Source organism: Symphalangus syndactylus, chromosome 13, assembly GCF_028878055.3.
Source record: "Symphalangus syndactylus isolate Jambi chromosome 13, NHGRI_mSymSyn1-v2.1_pri, whole genome shotgun sequence".
NCBI lineage: Eukaryota > Metazoa > Chordata > Mammalia > Primates > Hylobatidae > Symphalangus > Symphalangus syndactylus.
The window spans coordinates 64149458-64172028 of NC_072435.2; the positions used below are offsets into that span (position 1 = coordinate 64149458).

The 22571-nt window shown below is 42.9% G+C and overlaps 1 protein-coding gene across 3 annotated transcripts in view; it reads left to right on the top strand.

The window, feature by feature from the left end:
* The window catches only part of SLC35E3 (solute carrier family 35 member E3), a 30319-nt gene extending 8238 nt beyond the window's left edge, over positions 1-22081 (top strand). For 2 of the 3 annotated variants that reach the window (XM_055237079.2, XM_055237080.2), the window contains 2 exons: positions 5165-5247; positions 10674-22081. In XM_055237079.2, coding sequence (XP_055093054.1) covers positions 5165-5247; positions 10674-10860 — 270 coding nt within the window. In that variant the 3' untranslated portion in view covers positions 10861-22081. Of the gene's footprint in view, positions 1-5164; positions 5248-6051; positions 6205-10673 lie in introns of those variants that run through there. The other variant, XM_055237081.2, reaches the window with a different exon arrangement.
* The last annotated feature ends 490 nt before the right edge of the window (positions 22082-22571 follow it).

The window sequence follows — 22571 nt, forward strand, 5'->3', positions numbered from 1 at the left end:
GCCTCAGCCTCCCGAGTAGCTGGAATTACAGGTGTGCGCCACCACGCCTGGCTAATTTTTTTGTACTTTTGGTAGAGGTGGGGTTTCACCATGTTGGCCAGACTGGTCTTGACCTCCTGACCTCAAGTGATCCACCCACCTCCGCCTCCCAAAGTGCTGGGATTACGGGCGTGAGCCGCTGTGCCCAGCCAGTGTCTGTGTAATAGCCCTGCTGCATATTCACTTTTTTCCCAGTTCTTTACCACTGTGAACAATATTGTGATAAACATCCTTGTACATCATGTGTTCTCATGTACTGATACCTTTTTCCCTATGGAAATGAGTCCCAAGAGTGGAATTGGCAAATCAAGGGATATGTATTTTGGGGACTTTTATTTTTTAGAGACAGGGTCTGGCTATGTTGCCCAGGCTGGCCTCAAGCTCCTGAGCTCAAGTGATCCCCCCAACCTCAGCCTCCCAAGCAGTTGGGACTAATGCTTTGGGGACATCTTAAGTTAGAATGTATAATCCTCCTATGTCTTAGTCAGTTCAGGCTGCTATAACAAAACTACAATGGACTGGGTGGCTTAAACAACAAATACTCATTTCTCACAGTTCTGAAGTCTGGAAGTCTGAGATCAGGCTGCTGGTATGGTTGGGTTCTTGGTGAAGGCTCTTTTCCTGCTTTATAGATGGCAGTCTTCTTGCCATATCCTCATCTGACAACAAGGAAGAGGAGAAGCAAGCTCTCTTGTATCTCTTATCATAGGGACTAATCCCATTCATGAAGGCTCTACCCTTATGCCATAGTCACCTCCCAAAGGCCCCACCTCCCAATACCATCACATTGCAGATGAGGATTTCAACATAGGAATTTGGGGGAGACACAAACATTCAGTCCATAACAACTTACTTATCATGAATTCCTGCTTCCCCCAAGAGTTTGCACAACTCTTGGAACACAGTCAGTGGGAATGTTTTTTTTGTTGGTTGCATCAATTTATCAAGCACCTGTATAGCCCTTAGTCTCTTCCCAGCACTATTCCAAGCACTATGTAAATATTAACTTATTTAATCTTCATAACTTTATTAGGTTGATGCTATACTAATACTATTTGTATTAGTCCATTTTATGATGTTATAAAAGAATAGCTGAAACTGAGTAATTTATAAAGAAAAGAGGTTTATTTTGGCTTATGGTTCTGCAGGCAGTACAAGAAGCATTAGTGCTGGCACCTACTTCTAGTGAGGGCCTCAGGAAGCTTACAGTCATGGTGGAAGGTGAAGGGGGAGCAAGCATGTCACATGGCGAGAGAGGGAGCAAGAGAGAGGGGGGAGGAAATGCCAGTCTCTTTTAAACAACTAGCTCTCATGAGAACTAATAGAGCAAGAAATCACTCATTACCCTGGGGAGGGCACCAGGCCATTCATGAGGGATCCAGTCCCATAACCCAAACACCTTCTACTAGGCCTCACTTCCAACATTGGTGATCAAATTTCAACATGAGATTTGGAGGGAACAAACATCCAAACTATATCATCATTGTTACTATTTTTACTGATAAGGAAACCGAGAGATAGAGAGTTAGTAACTGGCTCGCAATCCCACAGCTAATAAGCAGAGCCACAATTTGGATACATACCTTCTGGGTCCAAATTCTGTGTTCTCCAGTGCTCCGCTCTGCTTCCCCTAAGTAGACCAGTAGTTGTTGCAAATTTATATATTTTACCATATACACTTTTTTCTAAAGTAGAGGTCATTGGACCATCTATCAGATAATATTTCCACTTTGCAAAAGTCCTAGCCATTCTGGTTATCTGGTTTCAAACCATTGCAGCCTAGAGACCTTATACTACAAGGAGAGAGGAGTTTTTTGGTAGCCTTCTAACAGGTTTTAAAATGAGGACAGCAGCAGAAAAGCCATTAAAAAAAAAAAAAAAAGGCAAAGAAACCAAGACCACAGCAGGCTGAGGCCATTTAGTGTGAGGGAAAGTCATCTTCATTCCTTAATGTCCCTAGGAGGCCTCCTTGACTCAAAGTAGGGCATTGTGTCAACTAACTTTTTTTTTTTTTTCCATATGAAGCCAGCATTACCCTAATACCAAAACCAGGAAAGGACACAACCAAAAAAGAAAACTAAAGACCAATATCCTTGATGAACATAGATGCTAAAATCCCTAACAAAATACTAGCTAACTGAATCCAATGACATATCAAAAAGATAGTCCACCATGATCAAGTGGGTTTCATACCAGGGATGTGGGGATGATTTAACATACAAAAGTCAATAAATGGGATACACTATGTAAACAGAATTAAAAACAAAAATCACATGATCGGCTGGGCGCGGTGGCTCACACCTGTAATCCCAGCACTTTGGGAGGCCGAGGCGGGCGGATCACGAGGTCAGGAGATCGAGACTAGCCAAGACCATCCCGGCTAACACGGTGAAACCCCATCTCTACTAAAAATACAAAAACAAAATTAGCTGGGCGTGGTGGCGGGAGCCTGTAGTCCCAGCTACTCGGGAGGCTGAGGCAGGAGAATGGCGTGAACCCGTGAGGTGGAGCTTGCCGTGAGCCAAGATCATGCCACTGCACTCCAGCCTGGGCAACAGAGCGAGACTCCAAATAAATAAATAAATAATCGCATGATCATCTCAATAGATGCAGAAAGAGCATTTGACAAAATTCAGCATCGCTTTATGATTAAAACCCTCAGCAAAATCGGCATACAAAGGACATACCTTAATGTAATAAGAGCCATCTATGATGAACCCTCAGCCAACATAATACTGAATGGGAAAAACTTGAAAGTATTCCCTCTGAGAACTGGAACAAGACAAGGATGCCCACTCTTACCACTCCTCTTCAACATGGCACTAACTTCTTTATATTCTTCAAAGTCCGTAACAAAGACCCTAACAAAGTAAAGTAATTATGTTTTTAGTGATGTGCCAAGTATCAAGAAATAGGTATGTAGCATTCTGTGAACTCAATAAAATTAGCAATGATATATTTTAGATATATTTCTAGAAACTCTTTTTAAAATCTCTAAGCAAATTTCTGTATGTTGGCTATTTAATAGACCTCACTATTGTAAATTAAATGAGATATTATTGTATTTACCTAAGTAGGACACAAATCCAATTCCTCTGGCCTTCTGAAGACTGTGCTGATTTTAAAACTGATACAACCTACATGGGGCTGGGCACAGTGGCTCATGCCTATAATCCCAACACTTTGGGAGGCCAAGGTGGGAGGATCACTTGAGCCCAGGTGTTTGAGAACAGCCTGGGCAACATAGTAAAAGCCTGTCTTTACAGAAAGCAAAACAAAATAACAAAACCCTATACAGGACAAAAAGCATCTTCAAATATGACATGTTTTCTTTGGAACTTAAACTTCTTAATAGTTTAGATCATGAATATTATTTTATCTAAATTCAGAAACAAAATGATTCTATAACTTTTTGGATAAAATTATGGGATAGATTTGAACAGAACATTGTATGTGTATATAGTGGTCCCACCCATTTGTCCCCCTGTGCCCAGCCAAGTTATCTATAAAAAGGAATAATATTTTTACAACTACTTTGTGGATGTATGTGAAAATTAAATGAGTGAATACATGTAAAACAGAACAATTATTGGTGCATAATAAGTGTTATGTAAGTGTAAGCTGTGATCATCATGATTTTTATTATGTCCTCAAGTAGTTTCTAAGCTCTTTGAGGGCAGGAACTTTGTACATATTGCATTCCTCACAAGTCCTGGCCTAACTTTGTAGATATCCAGTGAATGCTTATTGAGTTAAATAAGAATAAAAATGAGGCCAGGTGCAGTGGCTCAGGCCTGTAATCCCAGCATTTTGGGAGGCCAAGGCATGCAGATCACCTGAGGTCAGGAGTTTGAGACCAGCCTGACCAACATGGTGAAACCCCATCTCTACCAAAAAATACAAAAAAAATTAGCTGGGTGTGCTGGCATGGGCCTGTAATCCCAGCTACTGGGGAGGCTGAGGTAGAAGAATCACTTGAACCTGGGAGGCAGAGGTTGCAGTGAGTCGAGATCGCGCCACTGCACTCCAGGCTAGGCCACAGAGTGAGACTCCATCTCAAAAAAAAAAAAAAAAAAAAAAGAATAAAAATGAGCAATTTAATAGAAAAAGATCTCGGCTGGGCGCAGTGGCTCACGCCTGTAATCCCAGCACTTTGGGAGGCCGAGGTGGGTGGATCACGAGGTCAGGAGTTCAAGACCAGCCTGGCCAAGATGGTGAAACCCATCTCTACTAAAAATACAAAAAATTAGCCGGTGCAGTGGCAGGCACCTGTAGTCCCAGCTACTCAGGAGGCTGAGGAAGGAGAATCATTTGAACCTGGAGGATGGAGGTTGCAGTGAGCCGAGATCGTGCCACTGCACCCCAGCCTGGGTGACAGAGTGAAACTCCGTCTCAAAAAAAAAAAAAAGAAAAAGAAAAAGATCTCGAAGGATGTAGTATGCTAAGATGTTAATGTGTGGGTGGTTGGGATTATCAGAATTCCTTATATTATTTTTGCTTTTCTTTATTGTCTGATTTACAATAATAATAATGCATATGTATACTTTTTCTTTAGATTAATAGGAAAAATGAACCTGGAAATTCACAATAACAGAAAGGATGTTATTGCAGTATTTTTCGTTGATTCTTGTGGAAAAAATTACGTTTTTTTCTAAACACTGTTCATTCTGCTTTTTTACTTGCAATTCTTACTGTCTCCCAAATTCTCTTTCTTTTTTTTTTTTTTTGAGATGGAGTCTCACTCTGTCACCCAGGCTGGAGTGCAGTGGCGCGATCTCGGCTCACTGCAAGCTCTGCCTTCCGGGTTCATGCTATTCTCCTGCCTCAGCCTCTCCGAGTAGCTGGGACGACAGACGCCCGCCACTGCGCCCGGCTAATTTTTTGTATTTTTAGTAGAGACGGGGTTTCACCATGGTCTCGATCTCCTGAACTCGTGATCCACCCGCTTCGGCCTCCCAAAGTGCTGGGATTACAGGCGTGAGCCACCGCACCCGGCCCTCTCTTTCTAATATCATTTATTAATGGTTGATATTTGAATTTTTTAAAATGCCGAATGAAATGTATCTTTGCTTGATGATTATGATTGCAGTGCTTTGCATTAATGGTTCTTTTGGTTTATTTGTAGCTTATGGTGCTGCTATCTGGAGTAATAGCTTTCATGGTGAACTTGTCAATTTATTGGATCATTGGGAACACTTCACCTGTCACGTATCCTTTTCATATAACTTACAAATGCATCATCTTTTATATTTTCCAAAACTTTTACATTCATTACCTTATTTGAATCTCACACTAACTATTGCACGGCCTAAATTGAGTAGAGAGAGTTATTTTTAGCCTTTTACTGTATCTTTACACACTAAAGGATTTTAAAGAAATATGAACTGAAGGGGCGAGTGTGGTGGCTCACACCTGTAATCCCAACACTTCACGAGGCCGAGGCGGGTGGATCGCTTAAGGCCAGGAGTTCAAGACCAGCCTGGATAACATGGTGAAACCCCGTCTCTACAAAAAATATATAAATTAGCTGGGTTAGGTGGTGCACACCTGTAATCCTAGCTACTCAGGAGGCTGAGGCACAAGAATTGCTTGAACTGGGGAGTCGGAAGTTACAGTGAGCCGAGATTATGCCACTGTACTCCAGCCTGGGCAACAGAGCAAGACTCTGTCTTAAAAAAAAAAAAAAAGAAAGAAATATGAACTGAAGAAGTGGGTTAGCTTTTTGTGTCATGAATGTTTCTGAATTTTCTTATGTAATAGGTGACCTTTTCCCTTACGAAAATTAACTCAGAGTACCATTTCTTACAGACAGTGAGATTAAATAGTTTTTGAATGAACAGTGAGGTGGAGGTTTGGATTTTCAAACAATTTTCAGGTATTTATAGTAACAAAGTAGAGGAATGGTTAACAAATAACAAAAGATAATTTCAGGCCACTGGCATCTGGCTATGGAATATGTGTTTGTACTTATTTGGATATGGGTGTGCCTGTTTTTCTCAATATTATTTCAAGTCAAGAAATGAAGTCATTGGCCGGGTGCCATGGCTCACGCCTGTAATTCCAACACTGTGGGAGGCCGAGGCAGGAGGATCGCTTGAGCCCAGGAGTTTGAGACCAGCCTGGGCAACATAGGGAGACCCTATCTCTACCAAAAAATAAATAAAACATAGAAATGAAGTTATATGTTAAAGGTCAAATTCAACGGTCCATTTATACCATTCTGCTTGTCATCCTGTTTCTCTTCACATTTCACTCTGCCCCCACCCTTAGACAAATGCAACGAATGAATTTCCCCAGGAAGTAAACAAGTAGGATATTTGCCAACTGTCAATAAAAAACAACAGCGATAAGTTTTTTAGAAAACCAGTACTTAAAAAAATATTTATTTTGTGTCAGACACTGTTAGAAACATTTTGTATGTATTAGTCCATTTAATTCTCACAGCAGCTCTGTGAGGTAAAGTCTGTTTATAAAGTTTATAGAAAAAATAGAGGCACAGAGAGGTTAACCAACTCACTTAAGGCACACAGCTGACAAATGGGATGTCCAGATTTGAACCCATGCAGTCTAGTCCCCAAATTTGTACATCATACTACCCAATCAAGGCATCCAAATATGTGTTCTGATTTAAAACAAATTTATTCAATAAGTATTTATTGAATACCCACTAAACCATTCATTGCTATAAAAATATTTATATACTGAACATCTACTATGTGCCAGGCACCGGGGATACAGTAATGAACCACATAGACAAAAGTCTTTGCTCTCACAGGCTTGAATTCTGGTGAGGAAGACTAGAAATAGAAAACAATTAAATATTTATTTACAGTGTTGGATAGTGTTAACTGCCAAGGAGTAAAAATAAAGCAGGGAAGAGAATGTGAAATGTCATAGACAGCAATGAAGTTCTAGGCAGGGCTAGTCAGGAAGGCCTCAGTGGGAACACAACATTTGAGTAAAGACCTGAAGGAAATGCGGTTGCTCCATGCAGATCAGGAGGAAAGAACATTCCAGGCAGAGGCAACAGCAGGTGCGAGGCCCTAAAAGAACCAAGGAAGCCTGTGTGGTTGGAGCAGGTTGAGCAAAGGAGGGAATGTGGTAGGCTGAGAAGTAACACAACTGAATTGAGTAAGGCGTTTACATAAGGACTGTTAAACTGAGTAAGATGAGAAGCCATTAGCATTTTGAGCAGAGAAGTAACATGATTTTACATACATTCTAATAGAAGCACCCAGTGGGCCGGGTGCAGTGGCTCATGCCTGTCATTCCAACACTTTGGAAGGCCAAGACAGGAGGATCCCTTGAGCCCAGGAGTTCGAGACCAGTCTGGGCAACATAGTAAGACCCTGTCTCTACAAAAAGTTTTTAAAAATAAAATAAATCATAGAATCACTCAGGGCTCCTGTGTTGAGAATAGACTTAAGAAGGATTTCTCAACCTCTGGGCTGTTGACTTTTTGGGCTGGACAGTTCTTAGTGCAGGCCTGTTTAGTACACTGTAGGATATTTTCAGCAGGCCTGGGCTCTACCACCAGATGCCAGTAGCATACATACCCTTTGCCCAGTTGGGACAACCAAAAATGCCTCCAAAGATTGTCCACACAGCAGAATCACCCATGGTTGAGAACTACTGGACTGAAAGGGGCACAGGAAACTCAGGAGACTGCTACGATATTCTAATTTAGAAGTAATAGTGGCTACCAGTATGATAGCAGTGGATATAGTGAGAAGTGATTGGATTCTGGATATATTTCTAAGAAGAGCCAACAGGTTTTGCTGCCTAGTTGGATGTGGAGAAAGAGAAAACAAGGCTGATTTACATGGTTTTTGACCTGAGCACCTGGTAGAATGGAGTTGCCATCAACTAAGATAGGATAGTCAGAAGGAGGTTTGGGGCTGGGGAGGAAGATCAGGTGCTCAGTTTGGGGAGTATTTTGTTGTTGTTGTTTTTGAGACAGGGTCTTGCTCTGTCACCCAGGCTGGAGTGAAGTGGCGCGATCATGGTTCACTGCAACTGTTGGGCTCAAGCATTCTTCCCACCTCAGCCTTCCAAAGTGCTGGGATTACAATTGTGAGCCACCATGCCCAGCCAGGTGCTCAGTTTTGGATAAACAAGTCTGAGGGTTCAAAGGTGACATCTCAGCAGGAGGCATCACAGGGAGTCAGCAGTATGAAGCTGTGGCTTAAAGTGGTGAGACTATTTGAGATTACCAAGCAGACAAGTAGAAGAAAATAAGTCCAAAGATTGAGTGTTGGGTTTGAGTCCAGTATTTGGAATTCAGAGAGATGAGAGAAACTAGGTGGAGGATGAGAAGGAGCAGTCAGAGGTGGAAGGAAGGAGGAGAGTGGCACAGAACCAGAGTAAGGAGGAGGGGGTGGGGTCGGTGTCTGTGTCAGATGCCGCTGGCAGGCCAAGTTCAAGGAGACTGGTCACCATTGAGGGGCTGAGTGAGGTGGAGGGCACTAGGTTTGACCAGAACATTCTGAGGGCTGGGGTGACAGCCTACCTGGAGTAAAGTGCAGAACTGGAAATACCACATGTAGACTGCACTTCTGTTGTTGTTTTTACAAAAGGATTCATAGTTTCTTTAAATTTGACTTCCTTCTAGTATAAATAAAAGAGAAGCTGAGGAGTAAAGAAATTTAAAGTGTTACAGCCAGTGCACATGAATATAGCTCATAATTGAAAATAAAACATATTATGACTATTGCCAGTAACCTTGGGAAGATCTCTATGTCTCAGGAAGTCACCTTCATGGGATCAAGCCACCACATGCACCTGGTGACACGGCCCGTGCTCTCCTGAGGCACTGCTGCTGCCCAGTGGGAACCTCCAGGCTGCTTAGGTGGGCTTGGAGGTCAGACAGGTCCAGGTGTGAACACCGAGCTCTGCCACTCCCTGTGGGCCTGACTAGTGTGGGAACTCTCAGGGTCTCACTCTGATCACTTATGAAATGTATGAAGTGGAAGAAGTACGATCTATGATGTTGGATGGTTGTATTTGAGAGGATGTGTCAAGCACCAAGCAGGTATTTATGATACATAAGTACTGCTATTGGTAATGTTATTATAGCTAGCACATATGGTGCTTACTATATGCTAGAAGCTTTGTGTATATTAACTTTTTTAATCCTTACAATAACCCTGGGAGATATTATTTTGTTCCCCTTTTATATAGTGAGGAAACTGAGGCACAGAGTGGTGGCTGTTTCTAGTGTTGTAATTAGGAAAAGCACATAGGCACACATCATACATCTGAAGAACAAGAAAGTACTCATATAGAAAAAATAATTATATTTAAATATGTGTGTGTGTGTGTGTGTGTGTGTGTGTGTGTGTGTGAGATGGAGTTTCGCTCTTGTTGCCCAGGCTGGAGTGCAATGATCTCGGCTCACCGCAACCTCTGCCTCCCAGGTTCAAGCGATTCTCCTGCCTCAGCCTCCCAAGTAGCTGGGATTACAGGCATGCACCACCACACCCGGCTAATTTTGTATTATTAGTAGAGACGGAGTTTCTCCATGTTGGTCAGGCTGGTCCCGAACTCCTGACCTCAGGTGATCCACGCGCCTTGGCCTCCCAAAGTGCTGGGATTAGGATTAGAGGCATGAGCCACCGTGCCTGGCCACAAGTAATTTTTAAATGGGGTGTGTGTGTATTTAGTTTGCTTTTTAAAGGAACAATGATTTGGAAAAACCTTAATCCAGTGGCATGTTACTGGCAGTATTTTGGATTAGAACATGGGCTTTGGAGTTAAATAGACCCATTTATGTTTGGACTCCAACTCTGCTACTTAATAGCTCTGTAATCTGGGACATGTTACTTAAGATCTCTGAGCCTCTACAACCGTAAATAGGAAGAGTGAGCCTGCAGTGAAGGTAAACGTGATGCCTAACTTCGACGATTTCATGTAAATCGCCCAGCATGGTGTTTGGTGTATAGTTGGTGCTCAATATTACTCCCTCTCTCTCCCCCTTTTCCCTCCTAAACTCAAGTTAGCTCTTTGGTACCTTATATATCTCACTTCATTTCCCAAGGAAACACCACTGTAAAACATAATTATAAATTGCTGTACAAAATACCTTCCCTGGACCTTGTTTGAATGTCTTTCCTTTTATATTGTAACCCTTTTCTTTTTTGGAGGTCAGTAGGAATGGTTGAGGCAGTCTTGTGTCTCTGATTAATCAATCGCTAAAACCTACCTGAAGAAACTAAGAAGTTCCCATTATTCTCTTTTTTTAGACAGTCTTGTTCTGTCGCCTGGACTGGAGTGCAGTTGTGCATTCTTGGCTCACTGCAACCTCCACCTCCTGGGTTTAAGCGATTCTCGTGCCTCAGGCTCCCGAGTAGCTGGGATTGAAGGCATGCGCCACCATGCCCAGCTAATTTTTGTATTTTTTGTAGAGACAGGGTTTCACCATGATGGCCAGGCTGGTCTCAAATTCCCAGCCTCAAGTGATCCACCACCTCAGCTTCCCAAAGTGCTGGGATTACAAGCATGATCTGCCATGCCTGGTCCCATTGTTCTTTACATGGGATGGGCTGCTTTTGGGTTGTTTTATGCAGTGTGAGAGTGTGTGTTTAAATATAACATCTATCTTGTTATTCCTTTTTATCCTTATCCAAAAACCTCAGCTATAACATGTTCGGGCACTTCAAGTTCTGCATTACTTTATTTGGAGGATACGTTTTATTTAAGGATCCACTGTCCATTAATCAGGCCCTTGGCATTTTATGTACATTATTTGGCATTCTTGCCTATACCCACTTTAAGCTCAGTGAACAGGAAGGAAGTAAGAGTAAACTGGCACAACGTCCTTAATTGGGTTTTTGTGGAGAAAAGAATGTTGTCCCAAGAAGATAAAAAATATTGTTAAGTGTGCAAGCTATTAAAAAAAAAAAAAACTGGGCCAGGCACGGTGGCTCATGCCTGTAATCCCAGCACTTTGGGAGGCCAAGGCCAGCGGATCACCTGAGGTCGGGAGTTCGAGACCAGCCTGACCAATATGGAGAAACCCCATCTCAACTAATAATACAAAATTAGCCAGGCATGGTGGTGCATGCCTGTAATCCCAGCTACTCGGGAGACTGAGGCAGGAGAATCACTTGAACCCGAGAGGCGGAGGTTGCAGTGAGCCGAGATCGTACCATTGCTCTCCAGCCTGGGCAACAAGAGTGAAACTCCGTTTCAAAAAAAAAAAAAAAATTGGTGACTGATTCAATGATGGAATGATTTGTCAGAATTAACACAAGGGAAATTTTATTCATATAATGACTTTTTTTTAAGAGTCTCTTTTTTTAAAAAAATTAATTCTCTAAAACCAAAATGGTTCATGCTTCTTTTTAAAAATGATTGTATAAAATGTATGGGATGGTTAGCCTGGTGTGGTGGTGCACACCTGTAATCCCAGCTACTTGAGAGGCTGAGACATGAGAATCACTTAAGCCTGGGAGGCAGAGGTTGCAATGAGCCAAGATCGCACCACTGCACTCCAGCCTGGGTGACAGAGCAAGACGCTGTCTCTCTCTCTCCATATATATATATATATATATATATGTGTGTGTGTTTGTGTGTGTGTATACATATATATATACACACACATATACATGTGTATGTATATACCATCCCATATATATGTGGATATATATATATGGGATGGTTTGGTTGGTCCCAGCAAAGTACATGAAAATTAAAGTTCTGTGATAATGACAGAGGAATTGCTGTTACTGTACTGCAAATGTGCTGTGGGTTCTCAGTGTTCATACTCTTCTAAGGAGGGACACACAGAAGCTCTCTGCTTGCTGATAGATGGTTTCCCAGTGTGAGATTTGTTATTTTGATCAGAGTATTCAAATCAGAATTTAAATCCAGTGTTTCTATTTTAGTTTAGCTTCCTGATTTATATAAATGAAATCTCATTTATAAAGTGTAATAAAGATGACTAAGACAAAATCCAATTCTAAAAGTATGATTTTTTTCTAGTAGAAAATTGATGTAAGAAATCATACATTATTCATACATTTATAGGTCATCTCTTTTGAGTTTTCAGTGAACTATAGAAACTATATGGAGTTAAAAAACAAAATGGCAGCCATTCTCAGAGGTTCACACCTGTAATCCCAGCACTTTGCAAGGTTGAGGCGGGCAGATCACCTGAGGTTGGGAGTTCAAGACCAGTCTGACCAACATGGAGAAACCCCATCTCTACTAAAAATACAAAATTAGCCAGGCGTGGTGGCGCATGCCTGTAATCCCAGCTACTCGGGAGGCTGAGGCAGGAGAATCGCTTGAACCCAGGAGGCAGAGGTTGCGGTGAGCCGAGATCATGCCATTGCTCTCCAGCCTGGGCAACAAGAGTGAAACTCCATCTCAAAAAAAAAAAGCCCTATGTTTAAATGGCCCAAAGAAAAGACTATAAATGGAATTGAACTTGTTTGTTAGCTGTTTTATATTGAGCATTTTATATTGGTAAATTAGCTGGGCAACAAGAGCAAAACTGTGTCTCAAAAATAAATAAATAATAAAAGAAAGACCGGATTTATTAGATGTGGTCCATTTTGTCTTTCTGTTCCCAAACTTAAACTGGATTATACCTGCTAATATCAGGAATATCATGATAATTGCATTCATTCAACAAAAATTAATTGAGCATATACTGTGTGCCAGGTACTGTCCTAGGCATTATGGATATAAAAGTTTTTATGCAGAGACAGTCCTATATTTCCTATGACCTTAAGGAACATTTGTCTAGTAGTAGAGATAGGACTAATTAAACAAAAACAAGACAAGACAAGAATAATTAAGCAGCAAACTCAATGAATGCTAAAGGGAACATGGTTCTGTGAGCACGTAACAAAATAATCTGGCCCAGGCTTGGCACTTGTGGAGGGAGTCCATGAAGAAAGTTTGAGCTGCAGTCAGATATATAGAAGTTAGCTAGCTAGGCAGAGGGAGGGTATTGCATTCTGGAAAGAGGGAATAGCACATACAAATGCCCAGTGGTTGAAGGAATTGTGATGATTTTAAAGAACTGTAAAAAGGATGGAGTCTGGAGACTAAATTTGGGAGTGGGGAGATATGGTGTGTCATGCACCTGGGAAGGTAGATAGGCCTCAGGCCCTACAATACCTGGAGGCTATGGAGGAGAACCAGAGAGATGCCAGGAGACCAGTTAGTTGGGAGATGACTGTAGTTAGAGATGGTGGTAGCTTGAAAGCTAGTGGAATGAGATAAGTGGAAATATTCAAGAGAATTGAGTAGCTGGAATCAACTGGACTGGAGATGGATTGGAAATGGAGGGCATGAGAAGGGGTGAAGTTAAGGATCACACTTCAGCTGGGCGTGGTGGCTCATGCCTGTAATCCCAGTACTTTGGGAGGCCAAGGTGGGTGTATTGCTTGAGTGCAGAGTTCGAGACCAGCCTGGGCAACATGATGAAACCCCATCTCTACACAGAATACAAAATTAGCTGGGCATGGTGGTGTGGGCCTGTGGTCCCAGCTACTCAGGAGGCTGAGGTGGGAGGATCTCCTGAGCCCAGGAGGTTGAGGCTTCAGTGCGCCATGATCACGCCACTGCACTCTAGCCTGGGTGACAGAGTGAGAACCTGTCTCAACAACAACAACAAATCACACATGTCTGATTTGCACAGCTTGATAGAGAATGGTGCCATTCTCTGAACTGGGAAACACAAGAAGAGGACTGAGGAGAGGGATGAAGCAGAGGAAGATTATGGGCCTTCTTGATACTGAGATATCCAATTAAAGATGTTGGCCAGGCATGGTGGCTCAGGCTTGTAATCCCAGCACTTTTGGAGGCTGAGGCAGGCAGATCACTTGAGATCAGGAGTTCGAGACCAGCCTGGCCAACATGGTGAAACCCTATCTCTACTAAAAATACAAAAATTAGCTGTGTGTGGTGGTGCATGCCTATAATCCCAGCTACTTAGGAGGCTGAGGCAGGAGAATCACTTGAATCTGGGAGGCAGAAGGTGCAGTGAGCTGAGATTGCACCACTGCACTCCAGCCTGGGTGACAGAGACTCTATCTCAGAAAAAAAAAAAAAAAGATGTTAATCAAATAATCAGTTTATAGAGGCCCAGAACTCAGGAATATGTTTAGTTGGAGTGGAGATAAAACAGGAGTTTCTGGGGTTTGCCTGATAAGGAAGAAAACAGACCAAGATGAGCTTGCTGAAGAAGATAGCATAAAGAAAGAACAGACTATAACTGAAGTTGAGGAACTCTGGTATACGATGATAGAACATAATGCTGCAAAAGAAACAGAGAAGGAACAAAGAGGCGGGAGGAAAATGGGCCGGGCACTGTGGCTTATGCCTATAATCCCAACACTTTGAGAGGCCAAGGTGGGTGGATCTCTTGAGCTCAGAAGTTCAAGACCAGCCTGGGCATCATGGCGAAACCCTGTCTCTACAAAAAATACAATAATTAATAGTTTCGAAAGAAAGAAACCTGCCAAGCAAAAGGCCGGTCTCAGCCCAGGAGCTAGTAGCATGCAGTGGAACAGGTCTAGCCTGGATGGCAGCACTGGGACTTCCAGTCCAGACTCTGCCATTCACTGGTATAGCCTTTGGGAAAGCCTTTGGACAAGTTGCTCGAATCTTACTTCTCAGTTTCTTCACCTATAAAATGAGGGCTTTGATCCAAATAATTTCCAGGGGACTGTCCAGCTCCAAAATCCCCTGATTCTGCTTTTTCAGATTAAAATTATAATTTCTCATTTGCTTATAATAAAAGCAGATTTGAATAAATTAATCAGAAGGGTTTGGTTTGTTTGACCTTTTTTTTTATTTTTATTTTTTTATTTTATTTGTTGAGACAGAGTTTCCTGTCTCCCAGGCTTGGTTGCTGTGGCTCAATCTCAGTTCACTGCAACCTCCTCTTCCCGGATTCAAGCGATTCTCCCGCCTCTGCCTCCCGAGTAGCTGAGACTACAGGCACCCACCATCATGCCCGGCTAATTTTTCGTATTTTTGTAGAGACAGGGTTTCACCATGTTGACCAGGCTGGTCTTGAACTCCTGACCTCAGGTGATCCGCCCGCCTCAGCCTCCCAAAGTGCTGGGATTACAGGTGTGAGCCACCGGGCCCGGCCTGTTTGACCTTTATAAGATCAATTTTTTTTGTTCACAAGCATTTCTTTACTCATAGATAACCATTTTTATAACTTATATGAGACACATTTAATGTAATCATATTACTTTCTTATATTAAAAGATAGGATTTCTTCTGATGTATCCAAGTTACTTTATACTTCATATGAAGTCATTAGGAGGTGAATTATTGCCAATTCAATGAATTATTTATGAGTATTTGGGGAATGTTTTTGTTATGCTTCTTTTAATTTGGAAAGCAGCATATCACTCAAACTATAGTAATTCACATTTTTGCATTTAACTAAAAGTGTCTCATAACTACTATGCCACAAGAACAAGCATGGATGTTTATTTAACCAGCCAAGACTATGCATTTCTAAATATTTATTTTTTTCAGTTATCCATAGACTTTTCCTTTTGAAATCCAACGATCTGTATCAACCACATGTCTTCATTTTCCTTTTCCTGTTTGTCTTACTCTCCCCCCGAAAAAAGTCAGTTTCCTGTTTTCTCAATTCTCCTTTTCTCAGTTTAAAATTAGCCCTATGGCAGGTGCCACGTACAGCTGCAAAGGTGGCAAGAAGCCCTGAGAAAGCTCGAGAAGCGGGTCAAGGGGGTGGATAAGGAAGATGGGACGTTCAAGCAGAAACAAAAAGAGGAGCTAAAAGTGAAAGCCTCCCCCCCACCCCCCGCCACCAGCCCCTGCCAGCCACAGGTGGAATTAAAGAAATCTGGCAAAAAATAAATTTTGTTATCTGTGCTTGGGGCGGTGACCCTTGACTCCATTCCTATTTAAACACCTGGATTCTCTGCCATAACATCTTTTGCCACCTATAGCTACAATAAAGTGTCGTCTTGGAGTCTGTTGTACATTTAAGAATAAACTTTTGTAAGGAAATAAAAAAGAGTCTACAGTTCAGTGCAGGATAGGGATGGGTGGGCCTTAATTCAGGAGATGGGAGGCTCAAAATCAATTACTCTGTTGAGGAGATGGAATCTCCTGGAATCTCAATAAGGATTTCCTTTAAGAATCATCAGACTCATCTGACTCTTCAAGTCTTTCTCTCCTTGGAGTTTTGTTTTGTTTTTATTTTGTTTTGTTTTAGAGATGGGTTCTCGCTCTGTCACCCAGGCTGGAGTGCAGTGGTGCAATCACAGCTCACTGCAGCCTCGAATTCCTAGGCTCAAGTGATCCTCCCACCTCAGCCTCCTGAGTAGCTGGGACTACAGGTGTGCACCAACAGGCCCAGATAATTTTATTTTTTGTAGAGACGGGGTCTTGCTATGTTGCCAGGCTGGTCTCCAACTCCTGGCCTCAAGTGATCCTCTTGCTTCTGCCTCCCAAAGTGCTAAAATTACAGCTGTGAAACACCGCGCCTGGAGTTAAAAAGCAAGATTAACCTTTTTGGACTGGAGTTCTTAGAGAATTATGGTGTGACTCATTGACCATATTTGTTAGGATCAGCATTTTTATATGATTTAACACAAAATTATACAGAAAAAAGTGCAAAAATGTTGTAAGGCACAGTTGGTTTCCTAAGCAAACGCCCATTGCTATTCTTCGTTCATCTCCACTCTAGAGGCTAGAAATGCTAAATTCTCTTTTTACCTTGTTGCCTTGTAGAGGGATGATCATATGACATCTCACCAATGGCACATAATTCAAAGTCTGCTGAGGATTTCTAGGGTATCCTGATTAAAAGGGACAGATGTGGCTGGTAGTGTCTATTACCACCTCCTTCCTTAAATGTAGCTGCAGATGTCTAGAATTGTGCTAATCAGCTTATGACTATAAAAGAGAGGTGAAGAGAGCCAGATCTGAAAGTGGTGAGCTGACCAGGCACAGTGGCACACCTGTAACCCCAGCACTTTGGGAGGCCGAGAGAGGAGGATCATTTGAGCCCAGGAGTTTGAGACCAGCCTGGGCAACATGGCAAAACCTGTTCTCTGTGAATAACTTAAAAAGTAGTCAGGTGGCCAGGTGTGGTGTTTCACACCTGTAATCCCAGCACCTTGGAAGGCCGAGGTGGGTGGATCACCTGAGGTCAGGAGTTCGAGACCAGCCTGACCAACATGGAGAAACCCTGTCTCTACTAAAAATACAAAATTAGCCGGGCGTGGTGGCGCATGCCTGTAATCCCAGCTACTCCACAGGCTGAGACAGGAGCACTGTGGTCTCAGCTACTCAAGAAGCTGAAGCAGAAGGATTGCCTGATCCTGGGAGGTCGAGGCTGCAGTGAGCCATGATCATGCCACTGCACTATATGCTGGGCAACAGAGGGAGACCCTGTCTCAAAAACAAACAAAACAAACAAACAAAAACAAGCAAAAAAAAAAAAGTGTTGAGCAGCTACAACAATGCCATTAGATGCCCTGGGTGTCACTCTGGGTGACAGAGTGAGAACCTGTCTCAACAACAACAACAAATCACACATGTCTGATTTGCACAGCTTGATAGAGAATGGTGCCAGACAGGAGAATCGCTTGAACCAGGGAGGCAGAGGTTGCGGTGAGCTGAGACCACACCATTGCACTCCAGCCTGGGCAACAAGAGTGAAACTCCGTCTCAAAAAAAAAAAATTAGGTATTCAGTAAGTAGATCTAGGAAAAACTCACTCTAATAATGTTTCAGGAACTTCCTAAGACCATAGTGGGAGACAGCTGCATCAGAGGCCTCCCAGTGCCATAGGACCATAGAACCATGGACATGGGTGAGCAACTGTGTGCTGGGAGGAAATGGCTGCTTATTGGCATGGAGTTATTGAATGCAGAACTTTTCAGCCAAGCACAAGGCTATTTTTCTGAAATCATAACATCGTGAGGACATCCACTGCTTGTACTCAAATAGCATTCCTCATAGGGATGTCAAACCCGTGACTCTCTCATACCTCCAAAATCTCACTGCTGTTCTGAAACTCCAGAGATTTTGCCAAGGAAACACTGACATTCCTTCTGCCCACTCCTCTCCCCACGCTGCACTATGTGGCCCCAGAGAGGAAAGACAAGGGCTGTTACCATGGAGCTCTTGAATTTCATTATGTATCTCCCAACACAACTTTGGCCTCACCCTCTTCCCCAGTGTGAAGATGCACAACCCAAGTGGGACAGTCTGAATTTCCCCACCCTCAGGTGTCAGAGAATCAGAGGAAGTCATGCTGCTTATCTAGAATCTGCTAGAAACGGAGTTCACCCAAAGAATGACCATCACAGAATTTATGAACTACTCCTAGATCATGCAATTAATAAGTCCTCTAGACCAGTACCACTCAAGGTAGGGTCTGGGCCCCAGTGCCAGTCCATAAACAGTTTGCTGCCGTCTGGGTGTGGTGGCTCATGCCTATAATCCAAGCACTTTGGGAGGCCAAGGTGGACGGATCACTTGAGATCAGGAGTTTGAGACCAGCTTGGCCAACATGGTGAAACCCCAACTCTATAAAAAGTACAAAAATTAGCCAGGTATGGTGGTATGTGCCTGTGATCCCAGCTACTCGGGAGGCTGAGGTGGGAGGATCACCCAAGCCCAGGGAGGTCGAGGCTGCAATGAGCCACTGTGATGGTGAACTGCACTCCAGCCTGAGTGACAGAGTGAGATCCTGTCTCAAAGGGCGGGGTAGGGGATTTGGGGTAGTAATATCAATAGCAGACAAAATAGAATTTGAGGCAAAAAGTATTAATAGGATCAAGATTTTTTTTTTTTTAAAGAACAATCCACCACGAACATAGCAATCATGAACAACCCAGAAAACAGCATGAAAATTAAAAGGAAAATTGGATTTTAAATACTTCTAGTAGAGATGATAGAGCAGGCAACAGGGAAGTTAGTAACCTTGTCTAATAGGTTATCTGTACTCAACAAGCATAGAACACACACTCCTTTCAAGTACCTGAGGAATGTTTATAACAGTAAAGATGAACAGAGATCATATTATAAATAGTTGGAAGATTTATTTTTTATTTTGTTTTTTAGAAACAGGGTCTTGGGGCCAGGCGTGGTGACTTACACCTGTAATCCCAGCACTTTGCAAGGCCAAAGCGGGTGGATCACCTGAGGTCAGGAGTTTGAGACCAGCCTAGTCAACATGGCGAAACCTCGTCTCTACTAAAAATACAAAAATTAGCTGGGCGTAGTAGTGGGTGCCTATAATCCCAGCTACTTGGGAGGCTGAGGCAGGAGAATTGCTTGAACTGGGGGAGCGGAGGTTGCAGTGAACCATGGTCACACCACTTCACTCCAGCCTGGACAAAAGAGCAAAACTCCATCTCCAAAAAAGAAAGAAAAGAAACTGAGTCTTGTGGCTGGATGCAGTGGCTCATGCCTGTAATCGCAGCACTTTGGGAAGCCAAGGTAGGTGAATCACTTGAGCCCAGGAGTTTGAGACCAGCCTGGCCAGCATGGCGAAACTCCATCTCTACTAAAAATACAAAAGTTAGCTGGGCGTGGTGGCGTGCCCCTGTAATCCCAGCTACTTGGGAGGCTGAGGCAGGAGAATTGCTTGAACCCAGGAGGTGGAGGTTGCAATGAGCCACTGCACTCCAGACTGCATTCCAGCCTGGGTGACAGAACAAGACTGTCTCAAAAACAAAAACAAAAAACTAGGTCTTTCTCTGGGGCCGACGCTGGAGTGCAGTGGCTTTTTGCAGGCGCAATCCTAGTGCACTGCAGCCCTGAACTCCTCGGCTCAAGTAATCCTCCTGCCTCAGCCACCTGAGTAACTGGGACTATAGGTATGCCCTACCATGTGTGGCTATATTTGGTACGTTTTAAATGAAAATATTTTTGTTTTCTGTACATTTATTTAAATTTAAAAAGTATTTAAACCATCTTTAAGAAATTTAATGTTGAGAATGTTCTAGAATAGTGAGTCATTAGATTTCAAAATATTGGTATTGAACCAGACGGTCTTGTGGCTTCAAAGAAGTCTCTGAAGTCACTCCAGGTGATATTAAAAGTACAGTGCTAGGACTAGACTGTCTGACCCAAAATATGTGGCTGGAGCCAGAAAGGATATAAGCATGGTTTGAGAAGGAAAAAAGCTTACCAAGGGGGAATTGAGGAAGCCATTTGCAAAACTTCCAGGAAAGTTAAATGAATGAATGAATAAAATGTGATTAATAAATATGCGGGCCAGGTACAGTGGCCTGCATCTGTAATCCTAGTGTTTTGGGAGGCCAAGGCAGGAGGTGCACTTGAGGCCAGGAGTTCAAGACCTGAGCAACACAGCAAGAGCCCCGTCTCTATAAAAAATTTTATAAAATTAGCCGGGCATGGTGGTAGACACCTGTAATCCCAGCTACTTGGGAAGATGAGGCAGAGGATTGCCTGAGCCCAGGAGTTTGAGGTTATAGTGAGCCATGACTGTGCCACTGCACTCCAGCCTGGGCAACAAAGTGAGACCCTGACTCTAAAAGTAAAATTAAATTAAATTAAAAATAAGTAGATAAATATGGGTTATGCTGTGAAGCATAGAGGGAGGGATGAAGAGGACATTTTAAGCCATTTCCCTGGCCCCAGTTTCTAATATTATTTCTAAAATGCAAGATATCTGGTTATCCCAGACCAGTTATTTTTTTATTGAAATTTGCTCAAAATTTTTATTTTTAAATCTTAACAATTTCTAAAATCAAGCTTTTAAATTTATTTTGTATTTTTTTGAGACAGGGTCTCACTTTGTCACCCAGGCTGGAGTGCAGTGTCACAAACATGGCTCACTGCAGCCTCGACCTCCCAGGCTCAAGTGATACTCCTGCCTCAGCGTCCCAAGTAGCTGGGACTACAGGCATGCACCACCACACCTGGCTAATTTTTTTATATTTTGTTTGTAGAGACGGGGTTTCACCATGTTGCCCTGTCTGGTCTTGAAACCTTGAGCTCAAGAGATCTGCCTGCCTTGGCCTCTCAAAGTGCTGGGATTACAGGCGTGAGCCGTCCTGCCTGGCCTAGTCACAGTTTTTTTTTTTTTTTTTTTTTTTTGAGACGGAGTTTCACTCTTGTTGCCCAGGCTGGAGTGCAATGGCATGATCTGGGCTCACCGCAACCTCCACCTCCTGGGTTCAAGCGATTCTCCTGGCTCAGCCACCCAAGTAGCTAGGATTATAGGCATGCACCACTATGCCTGGCTAATTTTGTATTTTTAGTAGAGACAGGGTTTCTCCATGTTGATCAGGCTGGTCTCGAACTCCTGACCTCAGGTGATCTGCCTGCCTCGGCCTCCCAGAGTTGGGATTACAGGCATGAGCCACCATGCCCAGCTAGTCACACTTTTTAGTCAAGATTTTTAAAATGTCCGCATGCTTTTCTGAGAGCCTTATCTCTCGTGATTTGAAGCATTTTCTCCATCAGGCCTAAGGCTGAAGGAATGTAGTTTGCTGCCCTTCAGTCTATGACAAGGAGGTCTGTTTCCTCCAATGCCTGCCTTTTAGACAGAGCATTGATTCACAGGGAACAGAGGCAGACCTGGGGCTGACACTGAATGAATGCTACTCACAGCAGTAAGGGGAAAAGTGGGAAAGTCTTGTTTATGCTGTGGTTGGTGTGGATGTCTTTGGGGAAGAAAAATTCAGGATGAGTTTATTAAGAGCATTATTTTTGAAAGTATAAGATTTGTGATTGTAACGTAAACTTAAATCACTTTGGGAATGAATAAAAAAATCTATGTGACACAAATTAATCATCATTCTCATTGTAAATTTGGCAAGGTATTTGTAATTAGGAATATCTGTCATATTGGCACTGGGCAATTAATTCTGAATGTTCCCATGCTGAAGATTCTCTCAAAAAGGGAAAAAACAAGATCCTTTATTTGTATAAGTACAATCAGTTTGCTGAATAAAACCTTTATAGCTACAGTTATAACAGGATTGTTTCTACATTTTAGCTTGGCGATCCCATGACTATTCTGTTTTGCTAATAATAAACAAATACTGTGCTACAGAGATGTTTCTTTCATTAATGTGTTGCCTTGCCTTGCCCTGCCTTGCCCTGCCTTGCCCTGCCTTGCCCTGCCTTGCCCTGCCCTGTCTTGCCTTGCCTTGCCTTCTTTTTTTGAGACAAGGTCTCACTCCGTTGCCTAAAAATGGGGTGCAATGGCATGATCTCGGTTCACTGCAATCTCTACCTCCCAGGCTCAAGTGATCCTGCCACCTCAACCTTCCAAGTAGCTGGGACCACAGGCATGCGCCACCATGCCAGGTTAATTTTTTGTATTTGTTTTGGTAGAGATGGGGTTTCTCCATGTTGCCTAGGCTCATCTTGAACTCCTGAGCTCAGGCGATCTGCCTGCTTCGGCCTCCCAAAGTGCTGGGATTATAGGAGTGAATCACCATACCCGGCCTCATTACTATGTTTTCTTTTTTTTTTTTTTTTTTTTTGAGACGGAGTCTCGCTCTGTCGTCCAGGCTGGAGTGCAGTGGCGCGATCTC